Raw genomic sequence first — 24993 nt, forward strand, 5'->3', positions numbered from 1 at the left:
CTACCCAGGGGCATGTAGCACTCACACAGTCTCCATGCCCTCCCCTTGTGCAGGCTCAGGATGGATACAAAGTAAGCACCCTGGCCCCCTGCTAAGTCACTTACTTAACCTTCTAAACCTCTCACATTGACACAATGAACAACATCCCAGAGCGGTCAGGGCATGTCCTTTTCACCCCAGGATGGAGAACTGCTCGGTCACAGCCAATCCTCTAGATTCCTCAGGTTGACACAATGTATCAACCATAACAGACAGGAAGGGGTGACAGCAGGCAGAGGAGGTAAAGATGGGCGGCAAATTGGTGCTGGGTAAGGTATGCTTGCCTTTGAGGTCACCAGACCTATCCAGACCATGAACCAGACCCATCCAGTGGCCACATTGCTCTAAGGATTGATTCAGAATAGCCAACAGATCATGAAACTAAGCGATCAATTGCAATCCCAACTAATTCACCATGTGGATGAAATACCATCTAGCTGTGACATGCCTTTAGATATAAATAGCTCATCCTTTATTGTTGTCAAATCACAGTCAATGTTGTCACCTTCATTAATTTTGAGTGAAAAATATTTACCTCCGGGATGAAACACGTCCTCAGGGATGAAACACCTTGTTAGGTGCATTTCCTCCACAGAGTCAACCTAGTCAGACCTCATGTCACAGTCAGGAGGTTGGTGGATACAGATCACTGCAACACGGTGGGTTGGTGTCCTGGATGGAGCTTGACACACTCTTCACCTCACAATAAGGCTAGAGCCCCAGATGTGAACTGGACATACTCACACTTTATTAAAGCTGCCTTTGTGCATCTCTAACCTGAGAGCCTGCTAAGCCAGTGAATACAGGATTCTTAAAGTCCTGTGGCATCCTCCATGGCTCTGAGCGCTTCTGAACTTCTACATAGGCTGCTTGGTACAGCCTGTCCCTTTGTCTGATTGACATATCATGTTACTAGTTGTATTTTATCAATCTCAGCCAGGCTGATACCCTCTTGTGGTGTCCCCTTAAGGTGACTTTTTATGTCTGGGCTTTGATGAATGGAGAATGGCTGCTAGGGATTTGATCATACTTGTCTCCTATTCATATGTTGAAACCCAAATCCCCCTTATCACTGTATTGGATTTATGGCCTTGCAGAGGTGATTAAGTTTAAATGAATTTATAACCATGGAGCACTGATCCAGTAGAACTGTATATATGAAAACGGAGAAGACCCTAGCGATCTATTTCCCTGCCACATGAGGGCATAGTAAAGAAGCCCTTTATTGTATAAGATAGGAAATGAGACGTTACCAGGAACCAAATCAGCCAAGACCTTGATCTTGGCCTTCTAGCCTCTAGAATGGTGAGAAATACATATCTGCTGTTTAAGCCACCCATCAGCAGTATTTTGTCACCACAGCCTGAAGTGACTGGGACGGTGGTCTTATGGCTTCATTCTCAGAAGAGGATGATACCATCATTCTTATCATTGAGACTGAGGACTGATGATCCAGGACTAAGTTAGGGTACTGCTAACTGCCTACCCTTGGAAGGTTGTATAGTATATGGTTATTGGCTTAGGAGTGTGTTTCGCATGATACTGTACTCCTGATACACAAAATGAAGGTCTTCTTTGTCTCCTTCTGTGAGTGCATTGAATCATGTTGTCTCTGAAGTTGATTTTCAAGCTGAAGACACTACTAGGCTCTCTGGGGCCATAGGAAGCTCAGCTGGGTTGGGGAAGTTGGTGATAAAAGGAGGCCCTGCGTGTGTTCTAGAGGAATCCCCAAGTGCAAATGAAATGTGAAGAAGCTGGAGATAAAGAATCAGAGGGAGAGGAGCTGCTCTATTTTCTTTCTTTATTGTCTTGCTTTTTCATCTCATCCCCTTCGCAGTGATCATTTCCCCAGGAGTCATCCTACAAGGTACATTGCTTGCTGTGTAAAACCAGCTGAGCATCTAGACGGTGGTCTGTCTTCAGGTTCCTGACCTCCTTATGGATGGTAAAACTGGGATGAGAGTCAGAGATGAGAACACATTACCAACAGTGCCAGGCAGGCTCATTCCACTGCCAGAAAATGCAGCTGAGGTGACAAGAAGTTGCTTTGAGTAAGGGAAGGTGTGAAAAGGAAGTGTTTTGCAGATGAGTGAGACTCAGAGAGGTGACAAGTAATCCAGAATGTCTTGGGGGTTAAGTGAAAAGAACGCTCCAAGCCCAGCACCTGGTAATCATAATAACTAACAGAAGCCCACTGCTTGGATTACGGTTACCTTTATTAATGCCATTATAATTATTTTATCATTGCTTTTTGATTTTCATAATGAAACAGTCTTGAGCAAATTTTAATGACTTACCTAATATCTCCCAGCTAGTAAGTGTCAAAGGCAGGATATAAACCCCAAGACTGTCTGAATGCTAAACCTCTGCACGGAACCTTGGGTCCAACACAAATTTGGAAGTTCACTTTTGATTGTGAGAGAACTCAGAACTAGAGGTCCACAGTTGATCATGAAAGGAAGACATTTACTTCTCTATGTCCACTGCTCCCTTTTAAACTCAGGGACAGTTACAGTGGTTGGATGGACTTCGTGTTATAGCTAAAAAGATCATGAATGGAAGTTTTCTTTCCTCCTCCCCAGGGCTCCTGTAATTTCCCCATGGGGTTATGCCCCTATGTGACATTTCACCTGGTAGTTGGGGTGGTGAACTGCTAGCTTTGGTGTCAGGTCCTGGGGGTGAGTTGAGTGGATTAGAGGTGCTTCTCGTGAGGATGGTTCTAGACGTCTTGCTTGACAACCACAGAACCTGTGTGTAGTGAACGCAGAGGAGCAAAGTGGCAACCACAGAAGGCAGGAAGGAGCCTTCAGCTCTCGAAACCAATCAAATGCGTCAGTCTCCCTACACTTCAGTTACGAGTTCTTCGGTGTTTTCCTTTGACTTCAAAAATCAAGCCTCAGCATCATGGTGTGAATGTGGGAGAGGTGTGGACCACATCCTAGGAGCCCTCGTGGACTTGGTCTTCTTTTCCTTCTGCTTTCCATCTGTTGAATATCTAACATGTTCTGGTGCTGAACTAGGCACTAGGAACACACAGTCAACACAGAAATCTCCTTCCCACCAGGGTTTTTATGCTGAGCCATGGCAGGGAACAGGTAGATACAGAAGTGAGCCAGGCATGGAGGTGCACACCTGTAATCTCAGCACTCGGGAGGCTGAGGCAGGAGAATCATAGCAGGTTCGAGGCCAGCCTGGGCTGCACAGCAAGACCTTGTCTCAAAAAATTAAAATAAAAAGGAAAAAGATGCAGAAGTGGTAGAAGTCATGGAGAAAAATAAAGCAGGAACAGGACTTGGACATTCTGGGATCTGGTGCTTTGTTTTGAAAAGAATGGTCAGGAAGAATGGTGAGGAAAAGAATGGTCAGTTATCTTCTGAGAAGGTAAATCTTATAAAGAGCCAATAGGGGAGGTGAGAGAGCAAATCCTGTGCTAGCCAAAGAAAAGCATTCTGGGAGAGTGTTTGCGAGTGTGAAGCCCCACGGTAGCAGCAGGTGGTGCCTGTGGTGCTTCAAGAAGGTGGAGGAAGCACTGTTCCTGGAGAAGTTGTCTGTCACATCTACTCAGTTCTGGAGCGTGTGTTTGTGAATTAGGAAGTGCTAAGCAAATATAAAGGGAGTTATTATTCTTTTAAAGGATCATTCAAATAAGCATGCAAACATTTATGCAAGGTCAGTGGACAAATATTAGGGAAATGTAAATGGAGGTTTTGGGGTAAAACCAGAGATTAGCACACCTTTTCTGGAAAATAATAAACATGCTTGGATTTGTGGCCCTAAGTTGTCTGTCACATCTACTCATTTCTGCTGTTGTAGCCTGAAACCAGGCCTAGACAATGTGAGGGACGATGTGAGGGAAGTAATAAGTGCTGGGTTTCCGTCCTGTCTGGTGACTCCAGCGAGGACAGCAACTTGTGGTATGCTGCCGGGGCAGGCTGCAAAAGAAACCTTTGAGCTCACAGCCGCACCACTCCCAGGCAGGGTGGACGACTCACAGCACGTTGGCCGTGCTTGCTGTCCCTGCTATGGACACTGTAAGGAGATGCTTAGCTGGGGCACAGCGCTAGGAGGAAGCACTACGTGGCTGGCCTGGGCACTGGGTGCCTGGCACTGCCCGGAGGAGGCTTCATCAGCCAGCACTGTCACTTGTCACTGAGACAGTAGGAGCTGTTAATGTTAGTGGGCATTAAGGGAAGGACTTCACGGAATTAAACAAAGTTGTTTTCTTATTACTGTACATGTGTATGGGGTGCAGTTTTATAATCAGATACATGTATAGCAGATCAGGCTAGAGAACATTTCCCTTTTCATTTTCATGGGTTTTTTTGTTACATACGACATAAACACACTGGAATAATAATAATAATTGCAGCAGCAACGCCAATCTAATACCACTTCATGAGAGGTTAGGTGTAAGGAGCTGTACTAAGTAAGTGCTATATAAATACCATCTTCCCAGACTACATCAACTTGGTTTACTCCATATACAAAACACATACCAAGCGCAGGACCTTGCCCAGAGAGGTTTTCTTCTAATAACTTTTTAAAGGTGAATATCTTTTGTGGCCCTTTGAAAGAAGTCTCCATGTTTTGAATTCTAAGTCACATTTTCAAAGACACAGAAGTAAATCACAGAGGTGGGATTTCAATCCAGATCTTTGGGCCTCCAGAGCCATCTTCACTATGATTGGGTGGTATCCCCTCTGTGCTGGGCGAGGCAGTGTTGGGTGCAGAGATAGGAGCGGGTACCCAGGGTGCTCCTGAAGGCCTTGCCCTCTCGCTTCTCTCTGCAATCACTTTGACTCCAGCTCTGAATTCTTGATGTGTAAATTGGAGCTGCTGCTGCTGGCCTGTGGACTCCTCTTGGCAAGCGAAGGGGAGAGTGTGTTTGTGAATTAAGAAGTACTAAGCAAATATAAAGGAAGTTATTATTCTTTTAAAGTATCATTCAAATAAGCATGCAATCATTCATGGAAGGTCAATGGACAAATATTAGGGAAATGTAAATGGAGGTTTTGGAGTAAAACCAGAGATTAGCACACCTTTTCTGGAAAATAATAAACATGCTTGGATTTGTGGCCCTAAGTTGTCTGTCACATCTACTCATTTCTGCTGTTGTAGCCTGAAACCAGGCCTAGACAATAGATAAATGAATCAGTGGGGAGAGTTTTCAATTCCATTTTGCTGGTATAAGCAAGTGTGGGCTAGATTTGGCTCGGGGCTGTAACTGGCCTGTGTTTTAGCAGAATATAAACACACAGTTTATATTATGCTTATTAAATTAGAAAGTATTCCAGGGTTATTCCTTTCATAAAACAGTCATCGGAACAAGAGAAACATATAACTATATATATTTATGTGCATATATGTGTACTTTATATGATGGCATATTTTCTGAAATGTAACAGACTTAGAAATTTGGTAGGCCTTATTAAAATGTCTTAATTGTGATTTCCAGTTACCATATAGCTTATTTTTTTTTATTATGACTTTGTCCAGAGGCTGCTTAATGGTCAATCTGATCATTCACTCCCTTTTGTTTATTATTTTCTTTGTCTTGTAGGTATTTAGGTTTGTTACCCCTATACTTTTTTTTTTTTTTAAGACAGGGTCTTACTATGTAATTCAGGCTGGCCTTGAACTCACTATGTAGCTCAGGGTAGCTTTGAGCTCACAGAAATCCTCCTGCCTCAGCCTTCCAAGTGCTAAGATTCCAGGTTTGTGCTACAACACCTGGTTATGACTCCTATCTTTTTAAGTAATCATATATAAAGGTTAGAGTGGGTTACAGAATTAAAATGTGTTGCGTATATGTATAGTCTTTGCTTCACTCATACTTTAACAGTTTTCAAAGATAAAATAATAGATCCTCTCAGCAGACATTTTACTCTTAATTAGTTTTTCTGGATGTGCACGTGTATCATCATCCATTGAAATTTAGGCAGCCAATGCTTGCTTACATAGTTTTTAATGAGACTTCCTGTGTGTTTGGCATGGTCAGATCTTCTGATGGCCACTTGGGAGGTGGTGTTTGTACAAGATTACATTTAATGGATACAAAAGGAAAATATTTATTCACATTGGTGTCTTGCTCTTGAGATCCTTGATGACTAGAGATGTTCTTTTTTGGATAATTGATGCATCCATTCTCTTACTTCCCCATGCCTTGATGAATTTTAATAAATGTGTATTCTTGTAGATGGGAAAGCATCATCTAAAGTATATACTACGTTCTCATAAATTTCAGTGTTGAGATGGAATGGAAATATGGATGCAAAATATCATAAAAAATAATAAAAATCCCACTCATATAAAGTTCAGTGGCAGGAGTTGTGTGAGGGATGACTACCTTTATACTAGTGTTTCTTGATGCTTTTATGTAATTGGACAGCTTTTGTCATGTTGTTTTATTAGTTTTGATTTTCAAATTATTTTCCCTTTCTTGAGTACTTCCAATCAACATGTTTAAGATTGTTAAAACCAATGTTTAGTGAATAAGTAATCTATTCCACATGATAGAATATTATGCACTAATAAAAAGCATAATACAGCTGATCACTTGTATGATTTCAAAGGCATTGTGCTAAGTGACATATATAAAAGTTTGCATGCTGTTGTATTATTATTGATTGCTACTGATTACTGCTGCTGTCATATTCTGAAAAAGATAAAACTATATAATTTAAAGAGATCAGTGATTGGTGTGAGTTAGAAATTAAGGGAATAATTTACCATAGTAGTGTACTATAAATGAGGATTTTGGGGTGATAAAACTGTCCCGCACTGATCGTAAAGGATTATTCAAATCAGTGCACAAGTTAAAAATCATAGTACTCTCACAGGCAAAATGTCAATTTTACTGTGTGGGTTTAAAAGGAAACGTAAAGAAACAAGTTTGAGTGCTTAATTATACTTCTTGAGAACATAAAAATAATCTAATGACATTGGTTTACTTCTTTTGGTGACGTAAATATTAGTTGTCCTCTTTTTAATTAAAAAAACTAAGTCAATGATTTAGTTTAGGTGTACGGAAGAGGTAAAAATAACACATCTACTCAGTGGATAATGCTTAGGTTCTATGCAAGAATGTAGGGGAATATTCAAAGTTATGTGTCCCCCAGTGGCTGTAACTTGTCCTCTTGTGCATATGGAACATTTTGCTGTTCTTTATGGTAACCGCTTTCCTACCTTCGTGTGTATGTATGATATGTGACAGTTACAGTGGCTATGGGAACCATAACTTTAAGTTCTGTGACTTTTCTGTGAGTCAAACCAGCTGTAATATTGAATTAATGTCATTCTCCCATTGCATTTCTCTGTTGTTGTAAGCGGAAGACTTACCACATATTTAAGTAAAAGCCCTTTGTTCATTCTTGAAAGCATGTATTAAATGATGGTGGTGATGTGGACTAATTTTGCCATTTAATTAACATCGTCATTAAGTGCATTGAGCTGGTCCTGGGAGAATACATATGGCACACTGATCTGGTTGAGGGAGGAGGGGTTTAAGTATCCATCCGGCCATGCCTCCAGTTAAATGTGGAAGACACCAGCCTACTTGATTCTTGCCTAGTAACATACAGTTTAAGCAGAGGTTTTATAGCATTGTCTTTAAGCAGAATTGGTCAAGTGAGGCACTAATTCATTAAATAAAACTGGAGACAATAGTGGGAGAGTTTTAGGCTGCAGAACATCCAATGTTAGCTTTAGTGAATGCATGGTTGGGGCATAGCAAATCAGGGAGAAACTGGTTGGATGCACGGAATTGGATAGTCCACAGGCACTTGCAAAATCTTTTGACATTAGGAAAATTGAATGTGTTCCTGATTGTTGTCATGCAGCAGTCTTCAGACTGTTCTGCATAACTTGCCTGGGTGGCTTTTGAGACTTCAGCGCCTACAGGAGATACCAGGTATGAGAGGCTGTTTTGCAAAGGTTCTGCTGCCTCCCTGCTGTCTACTGTCATGCTCAGCCCCACATGCAGGGTGAAGCCTCTGCTTTTCCTGCTTCAGGGGCACTTCGCAGAGTGACAGGAAGGCGGGGCCGTGGAGAAGCTCACACTGTCTGAAGTCCCCTCCATCCTTTCTATGGATCTTTACGTGGGTGGAACAGAAAGTCTTCACAGTTGAGTAACCCTAGATCTGGGGCTCACAGGGACAGAGACAGGTCTGAGAAGAACAGATTTCAACAACTCCAGGGCCCCGGTCCCTCCCAGCTTAGGAATTGGGTGCTCCTAACCTACTTGTGCCCAGAGTTCATTTCTACGTAGCTGAGCCTTTCCTGATGTCACCATGTGCAGAGTCAGTGGACCAGCAAGCTCTTGCTTGGTTACATAGCCTCACTGTGCCCTTGGGGGCACAAAAATTTGTAATCTGGAGCTCTGTTCTTTGGCTACTTCAAGTCCTATTTGAGTGAGTTTGTCTTCGAAAGCAGCCTGACCTCCAGGCAGGACCTCTGAATTGTGCCCCGAGACAATCTGATCAGGGTGGATGGAAGGACCAGGGCTGTTAGTGCCTCAAATCCTGGCCTGCACCACCAATGTTCATGACGGTCCAGGAAGCAATCACTGTAGACTCCTTTCCTGTTTCCATTGTGGCCCATAACATTGGGGCTTCTCAAACTTCTTTGCAGGGGAACATCCCATCTTTTGTAACACAAGAAATCAACCCTGGCTCATAACTAAACACACAATACTCCAATTGCTGGGGGGCCCCTTGTGTCTGATCTCTGCACTCTGCCTTTCTTTCCAGGAAGCTGCCCTTGCTCAGCCCAGGAACCTCACAAAGTCTTGTAGCTCTTCCACACATTTCCTCATGTGTGCATAGAAGACCTGACACAGTGGCAAAGTCTGTGTACCCATCCTGACTGCCGAGTGATGCATGTTTTGTTGCCCCATGGAAGTGGAACCATTTCTTTGGGGAAGGAGGCATATACATGTTAGGAAGCAGACACCTTCTGCTGTGACATCCTGTGCTTGGAATTTATATCTCCTACTTTGGTGTCCATGCTGGTACAGTTGCTGGACTCTGAAGTTTTGGCTGGGGAAGGTCTTTCACATCACATCTTGAAAGGCTTTCTATCTTGTGGGCAGCTCACGTCTCTGGATCTTGAGCTACCCACCTCCCTCAAGAGGCTGGGAGGCATCTGGCAGGGATGGCCTGCTGCTGTACTTCCTTCGCTGACATCAAAGCTTTACATGCAAAGCATGTGGGTGAAGCAGGGGTGCCCACAGAATGGTGGAGGACGTAATTGGCTTTAGCCACCTTCTAATCAGTGACTTAACCTGATTGATGCCTCTGAGTGAAGCTCCTCTTGCCACACAGGAAGGGAGCCCACACACCTGAAACTGGGTATGCAAATAACAGATTTCGGAAGGGAAAGACCAGAAAGAGAATCTCGTTGTGGCCTGACACTCATTTGCTTTTTAAAAGTAGACTTTGCTTTTCCTTTGCAGAAACTACCGGGCAATGGTGACTTGAATGCTTCCATGGCATCTCAACATTTTGAAGAACAATCTGTGAGTGATATTGCTTAAAAATAAACACTGAACATCATAAATACTTGTCAACAAATGTTTGCGCTTCTTCTGGACCTGTTTTTGTTTCCAAAGAATGCTGAACTATATCTACCTACATAAACAGATCTTGTAAATTTTAGCCAAAAGAGATTAATCCAGTGTCTATTGATTGGTCAGAGTGGAATAGATTCTTCTAAAAATACACAGAGGCAATAAACAGTGAGATTGTAAAGGAGGCAGAGCCATTTTGAAATCCTCTGAATCTTTAAGTAGGCTGTCAAGGGCAACCTTTGCCACAGGGTCAATTAATTGAATGTCTGATAAGTGAATGATAAATAATTTCATCTGTCCACTCTGAGGAAAAGCAAACATTTGAAATTTCATTTTACTCATGCAATAGCTTTACAAAAGTAGACTTGACTTCACATTATAGCCGTTGGAATCCATCATTCCTGGAGGGAGACACTGCGGAGGGGAGGGACGTGAGAAGGTGGGGCTCAGGAGAGGAGATTCTGCTAGCCTATCACAGCAGATGTGGCTCTGGCAGGACAGGGCTGGGAAGAGACACAAAGTCCCATGTGGACACAGAAGTAGGGTAGATGCCTGAGGGAAGCATGAGCTCAGGAACGAACCCAGAACAAAATTTCATCCCAGGTAGAGAAGGGCTGCCAGCATAGCTGGGGTGTGGAAGGAGGATGGAGAAAAGAAAGGAGACATTTTACACCTGAGATGGAATTACAGACACAGGTTGGTGGGACCCAGCTTTGCAACTACATTTTGCCATGCTATTCCCTCTCTTGTCGCTCTGTAGTGAGTGTTAAAATAAAGCAGCTGACAGTCAGTTGATGATTATAAAGGTATTTCCCAGAATGCCGTCCCACTTATCTAATTTTTGGAAAGTTCTGACTTCCTTCTGAAGTCAGATAAAATCCCACTGGGGGAAATATAAAGGACTTTTGATAAAACAACGGAACTGAATTATCAAAGGGAGCAGGAGTCTGAGATAACACTCGACCGTTGTGAACTTCTGTTTCTCCTTTACATGAAGAAATAACTTTGCTTAAGCAGAAATTCTTTCGCTTGTGCCTGAGACCTCCTGACATAAATGCTTTCTTCATCTCTGCAGGCTCTTGGGAAAATTGGTGATGGTTTGAGTCACCTCCCCGGCCCTTTCGCCTACCTTCTCACCATCCACCTGAAGGAAGGCCGCAACCTGGTGGTGCGAGATCGCTGTGGTAAGGCTATGCATCGGGTGTTCTGTGGCCTATGACCTTCTCTCCTCGCCCTGGTGAGGAAGTTGCAGATCAACTCTTTCCATGTCAGTGGGGTTCAGCACACACTGGAACTCAGATCTAAGCCTTTCTAGGTGCACAATATTTGCAGAGAACGATTTAAGCACATTAAGCCCTGCTACTCCTTTTCCGTATTAAAAATACTAGTGAGCACAGGAAGTTGTTTTAGAATGAAATGAGATACCTGTGACAGCTTTACAACAGACAAGTGCTGTTCAAAATTGTCCCCATGATCCTACTTTGTTAATTATCTATGAAAAAGATTGGTGTGGTACTGGATGCCCATAATCCCAGAACTGTGGGAGGCTGAGGCTGGAGGACCACAAGTTTGAGTCTAGTATGGGCAACTTGGCTAGCTGGTGAGAACTTTTCTCAATTTCTTTTTAAATTTAGGAGAGCTTAGTGCAAAGGATCTTGGTCCAATTCTCAGTAAAACACATAGTCACACTCACGGACACAGAGAAAGAAGGATGTGATTAGACTTTAAGGTTAAAATCTTCAAAAGTACAGACTGATGGAAATGCCATTTTGTCCATATCTATTTCGCCTTGAATCCCTCTGGACTCTAAATAGTGACTGTCTGAGCATGAGTGTTTTGTTTGCCTTTTACATATGTCCGTATCCATTTATTTTAAATTAAGTTGGGACTACAATGTAGTTGGGACTATGTTGTTCCACAGTAAACTCCTTAGCTTTATGACATATCTTCAAGGTTGACCACGGTTTTGCATGTAAATATGTTTTATTTCCTTCAGATACATGACACTCCATAGTATCTTATTTATCCATTCTCTACTGATGATCGATATCCTGCCTCTGCAGTATAAATGACTGTGTTAGTTACTTTTCTCCTTGCTAACACAAAATACCCAACACCCAAAGTTAGAGGAGAGGAGGTTTATTTCAGCTCACAGTTCACAGAGGGTCAGTTCATGGTTGGCTGGCTCCAGGCAGGGTGGCAAGGAAGAGTAGAAGCAGGCCAGCAAGAGTAAGCAAGGAATCATAGTAGTCTCTTTAAGCCCCTTTTATATTCTATCTATTGGGGATTAGGGCAGTGCCAAATGAATCAGTGGACTGATTTAGGAATCATACACCCTTAATCCCAGCATCACACACCCTAGATCCAGCCACCTCTGAAAAAATTCCCATCTATGACTGCAAGAGGCTTTGGGGGGACATCTAGACACAAACCACAGCAATGACGCTGTGATGGATACACTATGCCCAGCTCAGCACAGGGGAGGATATGAATGATAGGCCTTACTTTAAAAAAGTGTGTGTTGAACAGCTGTCAGTGGAGCTAGTCTGCTAAGGCTTGAACCTTAGCTTCTTCATTCCTGGCTATCTTTCTCTAAGAAATGTTCTGGATCCCCTTCTGTCTTATAGCATCACCTGTAACATAAGGAAAGTCATATTAACTACCGTGTAGGCCACTGGGAAGATTGTAGGCATTGATCTGCATAAAGGGTCCAGTATTCAACCGAGTGTTTAGCTTCTAACATTTTGTAACTGGTTGTGATTTCCAGTATTAGCATCTGCTTGTTACACATTGTAAACAGAATTTTCCCTATTTGTTGCTTACCCCTAAATTTTTTTTCTCTCTTTTGTTTTTCAGAAGTTTTGAGTTTTATCCTATGAACTATTGGTTGTTTCTTTGTGGTGTTTTTCCATTTTCCCTGCTTAGTAGCTGAGGCGTTTTTGTTCTGAGGAGCCCCTGTTGTGCTGTAGGTCTTGGCTACTTTCTCCTGTCCTTTCCACTCTGCCTTCTTTGCAAGGCCTCACCAAGGCAGGCAGGCAGGCAGGGAGGAGGAAAAGCAGGAAGACAGGCTGGCTCTTGATCTGTCTTCTTGACCTCTTACTGTTCCTTTCTCCTCCTTCCAGTGGCTTTTTGTGTCCAGGAAAATTCCTCAGCCTAGTCTTTAGCTCGCTTATATTCTTAGCTTTGTCAACGTGTGCTCTGAAGTTTAACTAGTGAGTTGCCATTGTGTTTTCATTTTTATCACAGTCTATTTTCACTTTATGATGGCCTCTGCTGATGCCATCTCTGTAACATGGAGAATATCGAGGATTCCTTAAATGTCCCGTTTGTGCTCTGTCTCTGGGGATTCCACCATTTCTCCTTGCTGCCTCGCTTGTGGGAGATTCAGTTTTCGTTTGCATGTTTGATGCTCTGGAGAAGCGGGCTCAGCCTTCGCCTGTCCCTCTTCCCCACTAGGGATGCTATTCCTGCTTCCCGAGTCCTGCCTCCCAGCAGGGTACGCAGCAGGACAGGGTGAGCCTGTCCTTCAGGCTGGATTCCTCGCCTCCTGGTTGTCCCCTGCCCCTCAGTGCCATCCCCTCCAGCTTCCTGCCTCTGCGCTCTGTTCCTGCATGTCCTCGGGTGCCACTGCTGGATGTTGCTTAATATCAGGGACTTGTCCCGGCCCGTCCAGGGCTTTGTGCTGTGCTGAGTGCTGCTACCTCGGATCCTCCCTGGATCACCCGCCCCTCACTGCCCTCTGCCGAGAATCCTTTCTGCTCTGATGCCACTGCTTGTGTGGGCTGTGGGTTCTTTCGCAAACCTGATCTCACCTAGCTTCTGTGCTTCAGGGGTGTGGAGTTCACGCTTCTTTCTGCATCTTATGGAAACAACATCAATGATTCTCCCCTTTCATATTTTTTTCAGATGTATCATGTCAATATAGGGAATAAGTTCCATTTTCTACTTGTCCAAATGCAAAAACTTTTCCATGAAAATCATTCCCTCTTAGCTATTACTTGCCCCTTCCTGTAGTCTATTGGTATCGATGCACCCCTTTAAATAGATGTATCTCATGTCAGTTTGGATGGCGGGGGACAGCAACGTTTCTTGCCTAAAGTCGTAGCTAAAGGATGCGACCCTAACCAATGCAAAGTTGCCTCCGCAAATCCCTGACTCTTCTTCCCAAGATGTATGGGGAGCAGTAGATGCCTCTGTAAGGGAAGATCACTTCTCGGTGTCATTCTGAAAGACTTAGACCCGGTACTACAGTGACGCATGTTCAATGCTCATGTTTATGGCAGCGCAATTCATAGGAGCCAGAGCTTGAAGCAGCCTGGATGCCATCCACTGCTGAGTGGATGGCACAATGTGGCCTTTATACACGGTGGAGTACGACTCTGCCATGAAACGGATAGACTTGAGTCAGTTGTAGGAATAACGTTGTACCATGGTCTATATAAACAGAGACCAAAGTAACAAACAGATAATAGCGAATAGTGAGATAGAACTTTCACGAAAATGAAGAAGACCCAGAAATGGATGGGGAGAGAAGAGAGGGGAAAGGGAATGATGAAGGAAGTAAGATGAGTTATGTACATGGAGGAACTCCCCCCACAGGGAATAGTCATTATGTACTGCAAACAGGTACTAATAACAATTTTTTAAAAGTCACCATCAAGTCCGTTTTGTAACAGTTTATTCAGAGACTAGAAGAATTCCATACAGAGTGTATTTGGGTTGACTAGGAGGAAAGTGTTCTAAGGTTATGGAAAACATGTCCCCCTAAAAATTTGGAATATCTGCAGCAGTATATAATTTGGAGATGTGCCTAGGGCCTGGACCTGCACTAGGAGCTAGCTGAACTCTGCCAATTTTCCTCATTTGTTCAGTTCATTCTCGTTCCCTGATATGCGTTATCAGGCTGTTCCACCCTGATACATCACCCTGGTACGTCCCAGTGCTCTGGTAGGTGGACAGGAGACTCCCGGGGTGGTTGCCCCTTCCTCCCATGGATCGTGGGTTCAGGATCTAGGTGCACTTGCCTCGTAGCCTGCTGTTTTTATTTTTGACACCTAGTTGTTGTGTATGTTCCTGGAGTTCAGTGTGATCTTTTGGTACATGTATAGATTGTGTAATGATCACCTCAGGGTAAACAACCTTAAAGATTTTAGCACTTCTTTGTGTGAGAACAAAGTCTTCTCTTCTAGCTCTCTGAAGCATTCAGTCCATGCTTGTTAGCTACCAATCACCAGAGACACCAGAGCTTCCTGTTCCATTCTGACGGTAACATTATTTACCTTTTGATCGACCTCTCCCCTTCTCCCATCTTCCTCCCTGCTTCTCAGCCTATTCCACTGCAGTTTATATGAGATCGACTCTTTTTGGTTCTCCATGTGAGCAAAAATGTATTTGTCTTTCTTTAACTTATTTCATTTAACTCATAATGTCCTCCGTATTCATCCATGCTGTCACAAATGACAGAATCTCTTTGAATGACTGGCAAATCTATAATAATGTATAGTAGTTATTAATTGGTAGTCATGTGTTAGAGTTGTCAGTAATAAGGGTGGGCATTACCCACATCTCTCAGACCCCATGCCCAGCTCATTCCTGGGTTCTCTATCTACTATGAATTGGACACTTGGTCCTTAATTTGTGTCAACTTTTCACCGCTCCTGTGACCTCTCTGTTTTCAGCCCAGTTACTTATTTTATTCTCCTTATATGGAACCATGTATTTAATTGTTAAATCAGAAAGACAGCAGATCAAATTGATTAGGTACTGCTTTTCAGTGTGCTGCTCCTGACTGTAAGAAACAGCTATAAGAGCTTGAATTTCAATTTTGTAATCTCTGTTTCTGAGTTTTAGAAGAGAGAAATTATGTCTGAGGAATCATTCTCTGCTAAGGGAAGAGTTCAGCATTTTCTTTGAATTATTACATAATCATTACCATTTATGTAACTCTCTGTTTTGAACATGGGCTGGCAGCGAACATTTTATGTACAAGACCAGAGAGTAAATATTTTAGACTTCATGGCCCTTAAGTGCCAAGTAGTCAACATTTTTGATGTAGTGGGAAAACAGCCGTAGATGATGTGTAAACAAATGGTCTTGGCTTTCTTCCAATAAAACTTTATTTACAAAAACAGATGATGGGCTGGATTTGCTCATGGACCAAAGTTTACTGATCTCTCTGTCTAGAATGTTATGATCTGATTTTTAGATTCTGGCTCTTAAAAAAATTGCTTTTATTAAAGTAGCAAACGGAAAACCTTGTTTAGAATAAAATAAAGTATATTATTTAATTAGACAGGGATCAAGATTTGAAGGTCACATTTTCAACGGTTATTTCTATCTAGGAAGCGTCTTGATGACAAAATATCAAATACTGCATAACCATCTGGAAATACCGAGTAGCAAAAAGTTTTGTTTTGGGTATTTTGCTAAACGGTGAAATGAAAAATCAATTTTCTTTTGTTCCCCTCAAGAAAAGACAGCTCTGACAAAATCCCAAGAGGGTTGAATAGTGCTTCAGGGTTTGTGACCAAGGATTAGCAGCCTCACTCCCTCGGTGGGTGGGGAAGTTGAGAAGCCACCAGGAAGCGCAGCGCCCCCTGTCGGTCTAGAGGCCGGGAGCCTCCCCTGGAAAATGGCTTTGCTGGTATGACGCATTCTTTATCTAATCCAAACCTTCTCCTCCCTGGCTCAGACACTGAGCTCCTTTGCTGAGCAGATTCTCAAGGTGGAATTTTGAGGTTTTCTGTGTTTTTCTTTTTTTTCTAAAGATGTGAAAACTACAACTTTGTGATACAGGAAAATAAAAACTCCCAACCTGAATGATATCTGGGAAGAGTTCAGCAGAGGTTAAGAGCAGAATATATTTATTGAGGGAAAGAAAGCTTCTGTCCAAGGGAGGGACAGAAGGGGGGCCCGAGTGGGTTACCCCCCGACTCTGTCTTTCCTGGGGACTTTCATAGAGCAAAACCGCTAGGTGAAGAGTGTCCAAGGTAGGGGAAAACGGACAAAACCATGATCAGCTAATAAGAATTGTTCAGGTTGAATTGATTAAATTGGGATCAAATGGGGAAGCAACTCACGTAGCAAGTGGGCATGAATACAGAACAGGGGCTTTTCCTGTAAGGGGTTGGGTCAGTGGCTCTTCAATCCCGGATGTCCATCCCTTGGGAGGTAAGAGGGCATGTTTGTTTAGTTCTTTGTCTTGAGGTCTGGCCCACAGGTATCTTACCTTGTCTTTCATGTTGGCTCCTTCGAGGGCCTGGCCCTGTCTGACTGCCTATAATATTTCTGTCTAACTCAGCCGCCTGTAACAGTTGCCAGTTGTTTTTCAGAAAGAACCAAAAAGAAGCTCAGGCTTCAGAACAATGGACGGGCTTGGCAGTGGTGTTGAGAAGGGAGGAATGCCCTGCTCTGCCTCCACCAGGGCCACTCCGGCGTCTGTAGTGACCAGCTCCGTCCTTCTCTAACTGTGGACGTGGTTGTTTGCATGTCCGTGTGTGTGAAACCAGGGAAGCCTGCGGGTAATTTTAAAAACTGCACTTCCTACGTGACCGAGGGGTCCTAACTGCGCCTGGACCTACCTGAGTAATCACAGGTGTAGGAACAGTGTCAGGGTACACAGAGACGCCTTCCTCAGAAGTGTGGCCTCAGGTCGACGACTGCTTCTTGCCGGCCATTGTGTCAGGGAAGAATTTCCTGTGAATATCTGGCTTGGGGCTCTCAGCCTTTACTAGGGGAGAGACATGGCATGGTGGAGCTCAGAGCTCAAGCGACCTTTCTGTTTTCTTTTTCTTTTCTTTTTTTCTTTTTTTTTTTTTTTTTAACCAGCGACTTGACTTGTTATAGAATAAGCCTCACTAAGGTGTTCAGGCATTGCCTGAAGTTCCCCTTGTTGGGATCCTGTAGGGGAAACCACCTCCCTCCCAGCCAGTCATCGCCTATCTGCTGACCCCCCCCTTCTTCTCTCCCGTTCACCTTTTTTGACTTGGGCCTTTCTTTTCTTCTGCTCTTTCTTTCCCTCCTTTTCCTTGTCCTTTTCCCCCTCAACTCCTTTATATCATCCGTTTCTTTCTCGTTTTTTGTGCGAATTGTTCCGCGGTTTTGATCAAACAAAATTTATGCCTCTTGGGTTTAAGATTGAGGGTTCATAAGCAGAGAAATATGCTGTGAATGTTCAGTTTTAAGTCCTCCTGCTTTATACTTTATCTGATGCATAGAGGAAAATAGACGCTGACTCAGTTTCCCGTGGGAAGGAAGCTGGGTGAAAGTTGTTAGTGCTGGTAGAGCTCCTCCAGCAGCCCCAAGTTATAGGCCGGGCTTGAGCTTCAGCTTTGTGACATGCGTAGGTCTCTTTTCTTGGGAAAATATTCAGCCCAGACCCTCTTAAACTGCACACCATTAATTCCTGGAAAGGAACCGCCCGGCATGAAAACCTTGCGTTTTCCCTTGCTGGTAGCCAGTTCAACAGTTTACGGCTGTGAGCTCAAAGTATACAGTGTTGCTGTTGCCCTCTTGTGGCAAGTTTCCGGTATTGCAGAAGTGAAAGAACCCTCATTTGGAATTCATACAATCATCAAAATCACCTATTCAGAGGATTGAGGGTTGATAGTCTTTTTTTGTTGTTGTTTTTTTTAACCTAAGTTTTAGGCAATGAAAACTCATGAACAGTTCATCCAATAAATTGTTCTCTTTATCTATTTCCAGCACAGGTAGATCTTTGACACTTGTTTGTAGAGTAGTGACAACTTCCTTTGCAGATGATAGAAATTCATTTGATAAAGTATTTTCCTATTTGAAAGGAAGGTTTAAAATTTTAAAGCTCTTGCAATAGTGTGATGACTCTGCCACCGAATAGGTATTCAGTAAGTTACTGGGCTATTACCAAAATATTCCAGTGTAAGTTACCTTTGAATTAAGTCTTATTTTTTGCTTTCACTTTTCCCCAGTAGTTCAATAATTTTTATGATTTTTGTTTTGTTTTGTTTTTTTGTTTTTTCTCCGGTGCCGGGAATCGAACACACGACGTTGTGCTTGCCAGGCAAGCGCTGTGCCACTGAGCTAAATCCCCAGCCCCAATTTTTATGATTGTAACATTTTCATGATTATATTGCTTCTCTTTATGAAGAACAGACCTCTTTATTAGACCTACAAGAAACTCATTCTTCTTGTTGTAGCTGTACTGGGGGACAGGTGGGTATTTCTAGAGGTCTGCCGTGGGTGAAGGAGCAGCCATGCCATATACAGCCATACATCAATAGCTGTATTCATCTCATGGATGTAGTAGGGAAGTTTCCGCTTTGTGACTCCACAGGGCTTGGGCCAGGCCTCAGTAGTCTTTCTGTCCTAAAAATTGATTGTTTCCTTCTGTGCAATGATCAGAAGTGTTGGGCAGTATCCGGTGGTGAGTGGATTCTTGGACTTTGGACTTAAGTAGCAGTTCATAGTGATAGATTTACTCGTGTGTGTGTGTGTGTGTGTGTGTGTGTGTGTGTGTGTGTATTGGGGAGAAGAGGGTGAAACCTAGTAGAACACAATAACCATTAGCTAGTATTATTGCTATGTGCATTGTTAGAGTTATTCATGGTAAAGCTATTCTTGTTTTGGTTTTACATGTGCATGTCCCCTGTGGGAAAAAGAATGAACTTATAGCCTATCAGTTTTACGATCAGTGCTTCTTTCCAGTTTCTTTGTAAAGTTTTGAAACTTTTTGCTGTTATTTTCTGCAGTTTTCAAAGGAGATTTTGGCAATCCCCACCTCTAACCTGGGCCAAAAATGAGATGGTTGTTAGAGGTATTTCCTGAAGGCACTTATTATTTTTTTCTAAGACAGAAATGAAAAGGATTAGTTTAAAAAGCACATTATTTCAGTGAGGACTCTGTGGTGGATTGTTGGTTTTATTTTCTTCACCTCAAGTTTGGCCCAGAAAACATGCCTCAAATATCACAGTGACACACATGGGGCAAATGGACACACATGAACACATGCCGACTAGCTCTTTGCGAGGATTTTCAACTGCATACCCTGCACTCATTTGATCATTAAAACTGCTTTTCTCTTGTACGGTAGAGCAAAGCCTGGCTTTCAGATTGCTAGATCACCTGTCATTTTCCAAACATATTTTTGTATACTGTAAAAATTTTTGTTTTGAGCAGAAATTCAAAGTTTTATCATGCATTATATTTTGTTTAATCAATATTCCAGATTAGAGGTCTATTCAGAATTTTTTATTATGGGTTGCAGTGCTACCATGGACATTCTCGGGTCTAAGCCTCTGTGTCCAACTTCGTTTTTTGCAAGTCTTTCATTAATATGAGTTTGGCTGTTTCTTCATGTGATCTGACCTATTCAAGATTTTCACTGGCAGGTTAATCCTGAGAAAGACCTATTTTTCCTACCTACTATGAGCAGAGAAGTGGTTCACTTTCCATCTCTCACCTATATTGAATGTAGAATACCTTTGTTCATTTGATAGAGGGAAAGGATTACTTTGTTTTGCTTTAATTTGTATTTATATTCACAAATTTGGACCCTGAAGTTTGTTCAGTAGAGAGATACTTGCTTTTCTTTTGTATATCCCTCATTTCCACTGCATCTGCTGCTTCCTAACTATATTCACATATATTTTTCTAATTTGTCATTTCCTTTGAATGCTGTGTATACATTTTTTGCTGAGGTAGTCTTTTAAATCTTATAATCTTGTTTTGGAGAATATCTTCTTTTCTTTTGGTACCTAGAACATCCTTTTTTTCATTTGGCCTGTCTTACACATTAACCTATATTCATTCACTTTCGGTGTTGTTTTACCTCCTTAATTTATTGCTTTCATCAGTCTCAAGTTTATTTTCATTTTTGGCCCAGAATAACAACTTAATTTTTACTTTAGGCCTAGTAAATTAGCCATTTTTCCATACATATCCCTAATTTAACTGCCACATCTTAATTATATACTAATGTGAAATATATATTGGGATTTGATTCTTGTATTTCTCTTTACTTCCTTCTACACTTTGCTTTTTCCATATGTCAGCTGCATGTCAGAATTTTATTGTACTGGGAGGTCACAATCGGCCCTTTTTATTTTGGAAAATTTGGAATTTGCTTCTCGATGCAGTACCGGCGCTGAACACCAGATGGCATGAGATCATTAGTGTGCTAGCCCCGGAGCTGGAGAAAAAAGTCCAGGCCAGGGCAGCAGAAAGGTTGTCATTGGAAAACAGACGTGACGCTTTCAAATATGCGACACCCCTCCCGCAGCACAGCTGTTCTCCTTCACTTGCTGAGTCTTGGTGGCTTGCCCGGGTACCCCAGGAACGTGAGAGCAGCGGAGCTTTGAAGTCCATACCTATACGTTCCTTTACCCTCGTGCAGACCGTCGCCCAGCAGGGTCATCTTCCAAGCTTTTTCATGTACAGTACTCCTCCCACCGCCTCCTCCCTCTGGACACTGGTGGCGTTGGGTTTGGGATAATCCGGTGCTCACTGCCTCATTGCGCCGTGTTCCTATTCTTTCATCCGAGCCTCATTTCAATTCCTAGGAAGTACCAACAAAGCCAAACCTGACATTTCCTAAGTTTGCTGCACCTAAATTGCGTCCACGCAGCTGAAAATCATCAACTTGAATGGGATTCAGCATATCATTTATTTGCTGGAGTGGGACCCCTGTACAGTGGCTGGTGGAATCAAGCGTCCATTTCTACAGCAGTACACTTCGTGGGGTTCTACGTGCTGTACGCCAAGTGCTTTTCCTTTGCTCATTTTGTCCTACCATCTGTGATGCTGGTACAGGGCGTTCTGCCTGTGTGGGCGTGTGTGCTCCAGTATGTCTGGGCACTGCCGTGTGCCCGTGACTCATCGGTAGCTTAGGTTTTATTTTAGCTGCAGTACCATGAACCCAATTTTAACACCACCCCTTACCCATTTGCACCCTGCCGCATTTGAGGCAGGAAGCGTGACACATTTTGAAGGGCTGTGTTCCAGAGACGCTGTGTGACAAATTGCCTCAGGTCTTGGTGACAGCCCCGTGGTCATGATTTCTAGGAGTGTGAATTTGGACAAGGCACAGCGAGGTGGCTGCACGCTCTGGGCTTCCCTGGGGAGGGCTTGCACATGCGGGTACTTGACTGTAGGGACCGACCATCTGAATACCAGTGGGCCTGTGCATCACACGTGATCAGGCTGGAGCCAATGAGCGGGAAGGGAGGACTTCTCGTGCTTCCTCATTGGACGGGGTCTCACAGTCATCAGACTCAGGTGAAAGCTCAGGGCTAAACCAGGGAGCCCAGGGCTCAAAGCAGAAAGAAGCCGTGTCCCCTTTAATGACACAGCCCTGGAAGGACACCTCACTGAGTGCTTGGAGTCGCTTGATTGACGGAAATGGGACACACATCCTACATTTTGAGGAAATAGTTATCACAGGATTAGGGGGTTTTATTTTTACATTGCCATAGTTATAGAAGCTTTAGAATACAAGGGGTCTGGCTCTGAGGGTCAGCTTAGGACCTTACTCTAACTTTTCTCTCTGTTTATTTTAAAATTTTGTTTATTTGAAGGTAGAGGATGATGTCTTCAAATAGTAGTAAAACGATTACTACAGGCAACCCAAGTAGCATATCTGTCACCTCATATACACTGTGTGTGTGTGTGTGTGTGTGTGTGTGTGACAGACACTAAAATACCCTCCCCCAGTTAGTTTCCAGTAGAAGACAGTATTCTTAACTGCAGTCTTCATGCTGGTATTAGCTGTCTAGATTTCTTCTTCCTGTGTCCCTACCACACCGCTCCCTTTGCGCACTTCCCCTATTTCCTTCTTTCCCTACCGGTAGAAACCACCGTTCTACTCTGTACTCAGCCTTAGATTCCACACAGAAGGGAGACCACGCGGTATGTGTCTTCCTGTGCCTGGCTTATTCACTCAGCAGGAAGATTCCAGACTCACCTCGTCACAAGTGTCAGTGTTTACCTCTGTTTGCCTGAGTACTATGCACGTTCCCGGAAGCAGAAAAATAGAAATAGTGCGCATCTCGCATCGTTTTGTGAGATGAAAAGAGATCACACTGTGGTTAGTGCCGCTGCGCACTTGTGTGGTGTTTTCTCTTTTCCATAAAAGCTGGTGTCCATTTTATCAGATTCACGTGTCAACAGCGGCTGGAGCAGCAGATACTTCTCGTACTTTTTAATAGAGAGGAGAGTAATAAGATATACATACTTGCTTGTGATTTGGCAACGGGGATTTCTGGAGAGCAGATTCCAAACATGCGTTACGTCTCGGAGTGTTCCTGAGTATTCCACGTAGCTGTGGGGTTTTTCTCCCCTCTGTCTTGTTTGCCCTAACCTTGTGGAGCCACCCTCCAAACAGGTCTCACCTTTCTCCTTTCTCCATTTTTCACGGGTTTTAACTTTCCAAGGCTCCTTTCACCTGGAGTTTGGTGTTACAGGGACGTGCTTAAAACCTGTAAAAGCGAGCCAGGCGTGGTGGTGTACGCTTGTAATCCCAGCACTTGGGAGGCTGAGGCAGGAGGATCCTTGCAAGTTCAAGGCCAGCCTGGGCTACAAAGTGAGCTCAAGGCCAGCCTGAACTGCATAGCGAGACCCTGTCTCAAAAATATCAAAAAACAACAACAACAAAAAAACAAACCCTCTAAAACCCCACACCCCTGTGTGTTTCTGGTGGCCTCACCAAGAATATAAAACTGCAAGAAGATTCTCTTAATGACCATTTAACCCAAAAAGAACTGGTTCAATCATATATTCACCAAATAGCCAGTTTGATACAATTACTAAATTCATTCATATATCCATAGCGTTACTTTTTTATTTTAAAGACAATAGTAATAATAATAAAAGAGCAATAGCAAAATACCAACAACGTACACAAAAACAAAACAAAGCAGAAAAAATAAAAATAATACCGGGTTTCAGAACAAAGTGATAGGAACTAACAGTGGTTGTTATATTACATATTGTTATCTTCAGTGAAGTTGTTCAGATTATCAGATATAAGAATACAAAATTGATCAAAGCATTAAAAACAATAAAAAATGAAAACAGAAAAAATTAGAAATGATACAGAGTTTGACTAGACAAGATGGTAGGAATTCACCAATGGTTGTTATATTGCATATTGTTGTCTTCAGATTAGTTGTTTAGATTACCAGATATAAGCATGCAAAATTGATCAAAAAAATTAAGCATTAACTGTTCCTTTCAATAAACTATTAGACATCAGCAGTACAGTTATCCAAGACATCCTTCTATAATTTTTCCCTTCCTTCTTTCTTTCTTGTTTTCTCTCCTTTCCCTCATCCCAGTTTGAGAAGTTTGAGAAACTTTAAGAAGTTTCTTTCAATTTCATAATATCTATTGTATACTTCGGGTTTTATTTACTCTTTCAGATTCTTACAGTAGGGAGACAATATGATATTTACACATCTGGGTCCAATTTATTTCACTTATGAGTATGGTCTCTAGTTGCATCTATTTACTTATAGAAGCCTTGCGTTTATCTTTTTTATAGCTGAGTAATACTCCATTGTATAAAAATATCGCTGTATAAAAATTGTATAAAAATACCACACTTTTTTATCCATTCCTCAATTGATGGTATGTAACTTTAACTTATTTCATAAATGTTATTTTAGCATATATAAAAAAATTAAAATTATATACACTGATAAAGATTTTGGATGGAACTTCAAAAACGGCTTTTGAATGTTTCTGGGTCACACTTGTTTTTTTTTTTTTTTTTTTTTTTTTTGGTTTTTCTCTGTTACCAGGAACCGAACTCACGACCTTGCGCTTGCCAGGCAGGCGCTTTTTGCCGCTGAGCTAAATCCCCAGCCCCATGGGTCACACTTGTTGATGAGTTATGAAAACAAAATAAAACTAGTGTGTAACAATATTTAATTTGCCTAAGGCAAAAGAAAATAGAAGAGACTGAGGATGTAATAGCCCAGTCTGCAGAGCCAGAAAGGGGAAGACCTTGTCAAGAAGAGATGTTAGGGGGAAGTCAGGCATGGAGAGAGACAGAGTAGGGGAAGTCAGGCAGTCTGGGGGGTGGGAGCAGGGGGTGGAGGAATCTGAGGTGAGGCCACACCACGCATAGGGGAGAAGGGACAGCCCCAGACGAATTGAGCTCACCTCTCCTTTCTTTCTTATTTTTTATTTTAAAGAGATGAAAAAAAAAACCCAATAAAAATAATACAGAATTTCAAAACAAGATGATAGGAAATGAACACTGGTTATTATATTGTATATGGTTATCTTCAAAGTACTTGCTCAGATTACCAGGTTCAGGCATGCAAAACTGATCAAACAGTATAAGCACTAGCTGTTCCTTCCAGTGAACTAATACAAATGAGAACAGTTCTCTTAGCTATCTCGTGTATATATAC

At 42.5% G+C, this 24993-nt stretch overlaps 1 protein-coding gene across 1 annotated transcript in view; it reads left to right on the forward strand.

The window, feature by feature from the left end:
* The window catches only part of Mctp2 (multiple C2 domains, transmembrane 2), a 233957-nt gene that overhangs the window by 62477 nt on the left and 146487 nt on the right, over positions 1-24993 (forward strand). The window contains exons 3-4 of the mRNA XM_005381603.2: positions 9491-9553; positions 10680-10788. Coding sequence (XP_005381660.1) covers positions 9491-9553; positions 10680-10788 — 172 coding nt within the window. The remainder of the gene's footprint in view (positions 1-9490; positions 9554-10679; positions 10789-24993) is intronic.

The sequence above is a fragment of the Chinchilla lanigera genome, unplaced genomic scaffold (genome assembly GCF_000276665.1).
Source record: "Chinchilla lanigera isolate Chin_1 unplaced genomic scaffold, ChiLan1.0 scaffold00015, whole genome shotgun sequence".
NCBI classification, from domain to species: domain Eukaryota; kingdom Metazoa; phylum Chordata; class Mammalia; order Rodentia; family Chinchillidae; genus Chinchilla; species Chinchilla lanigera.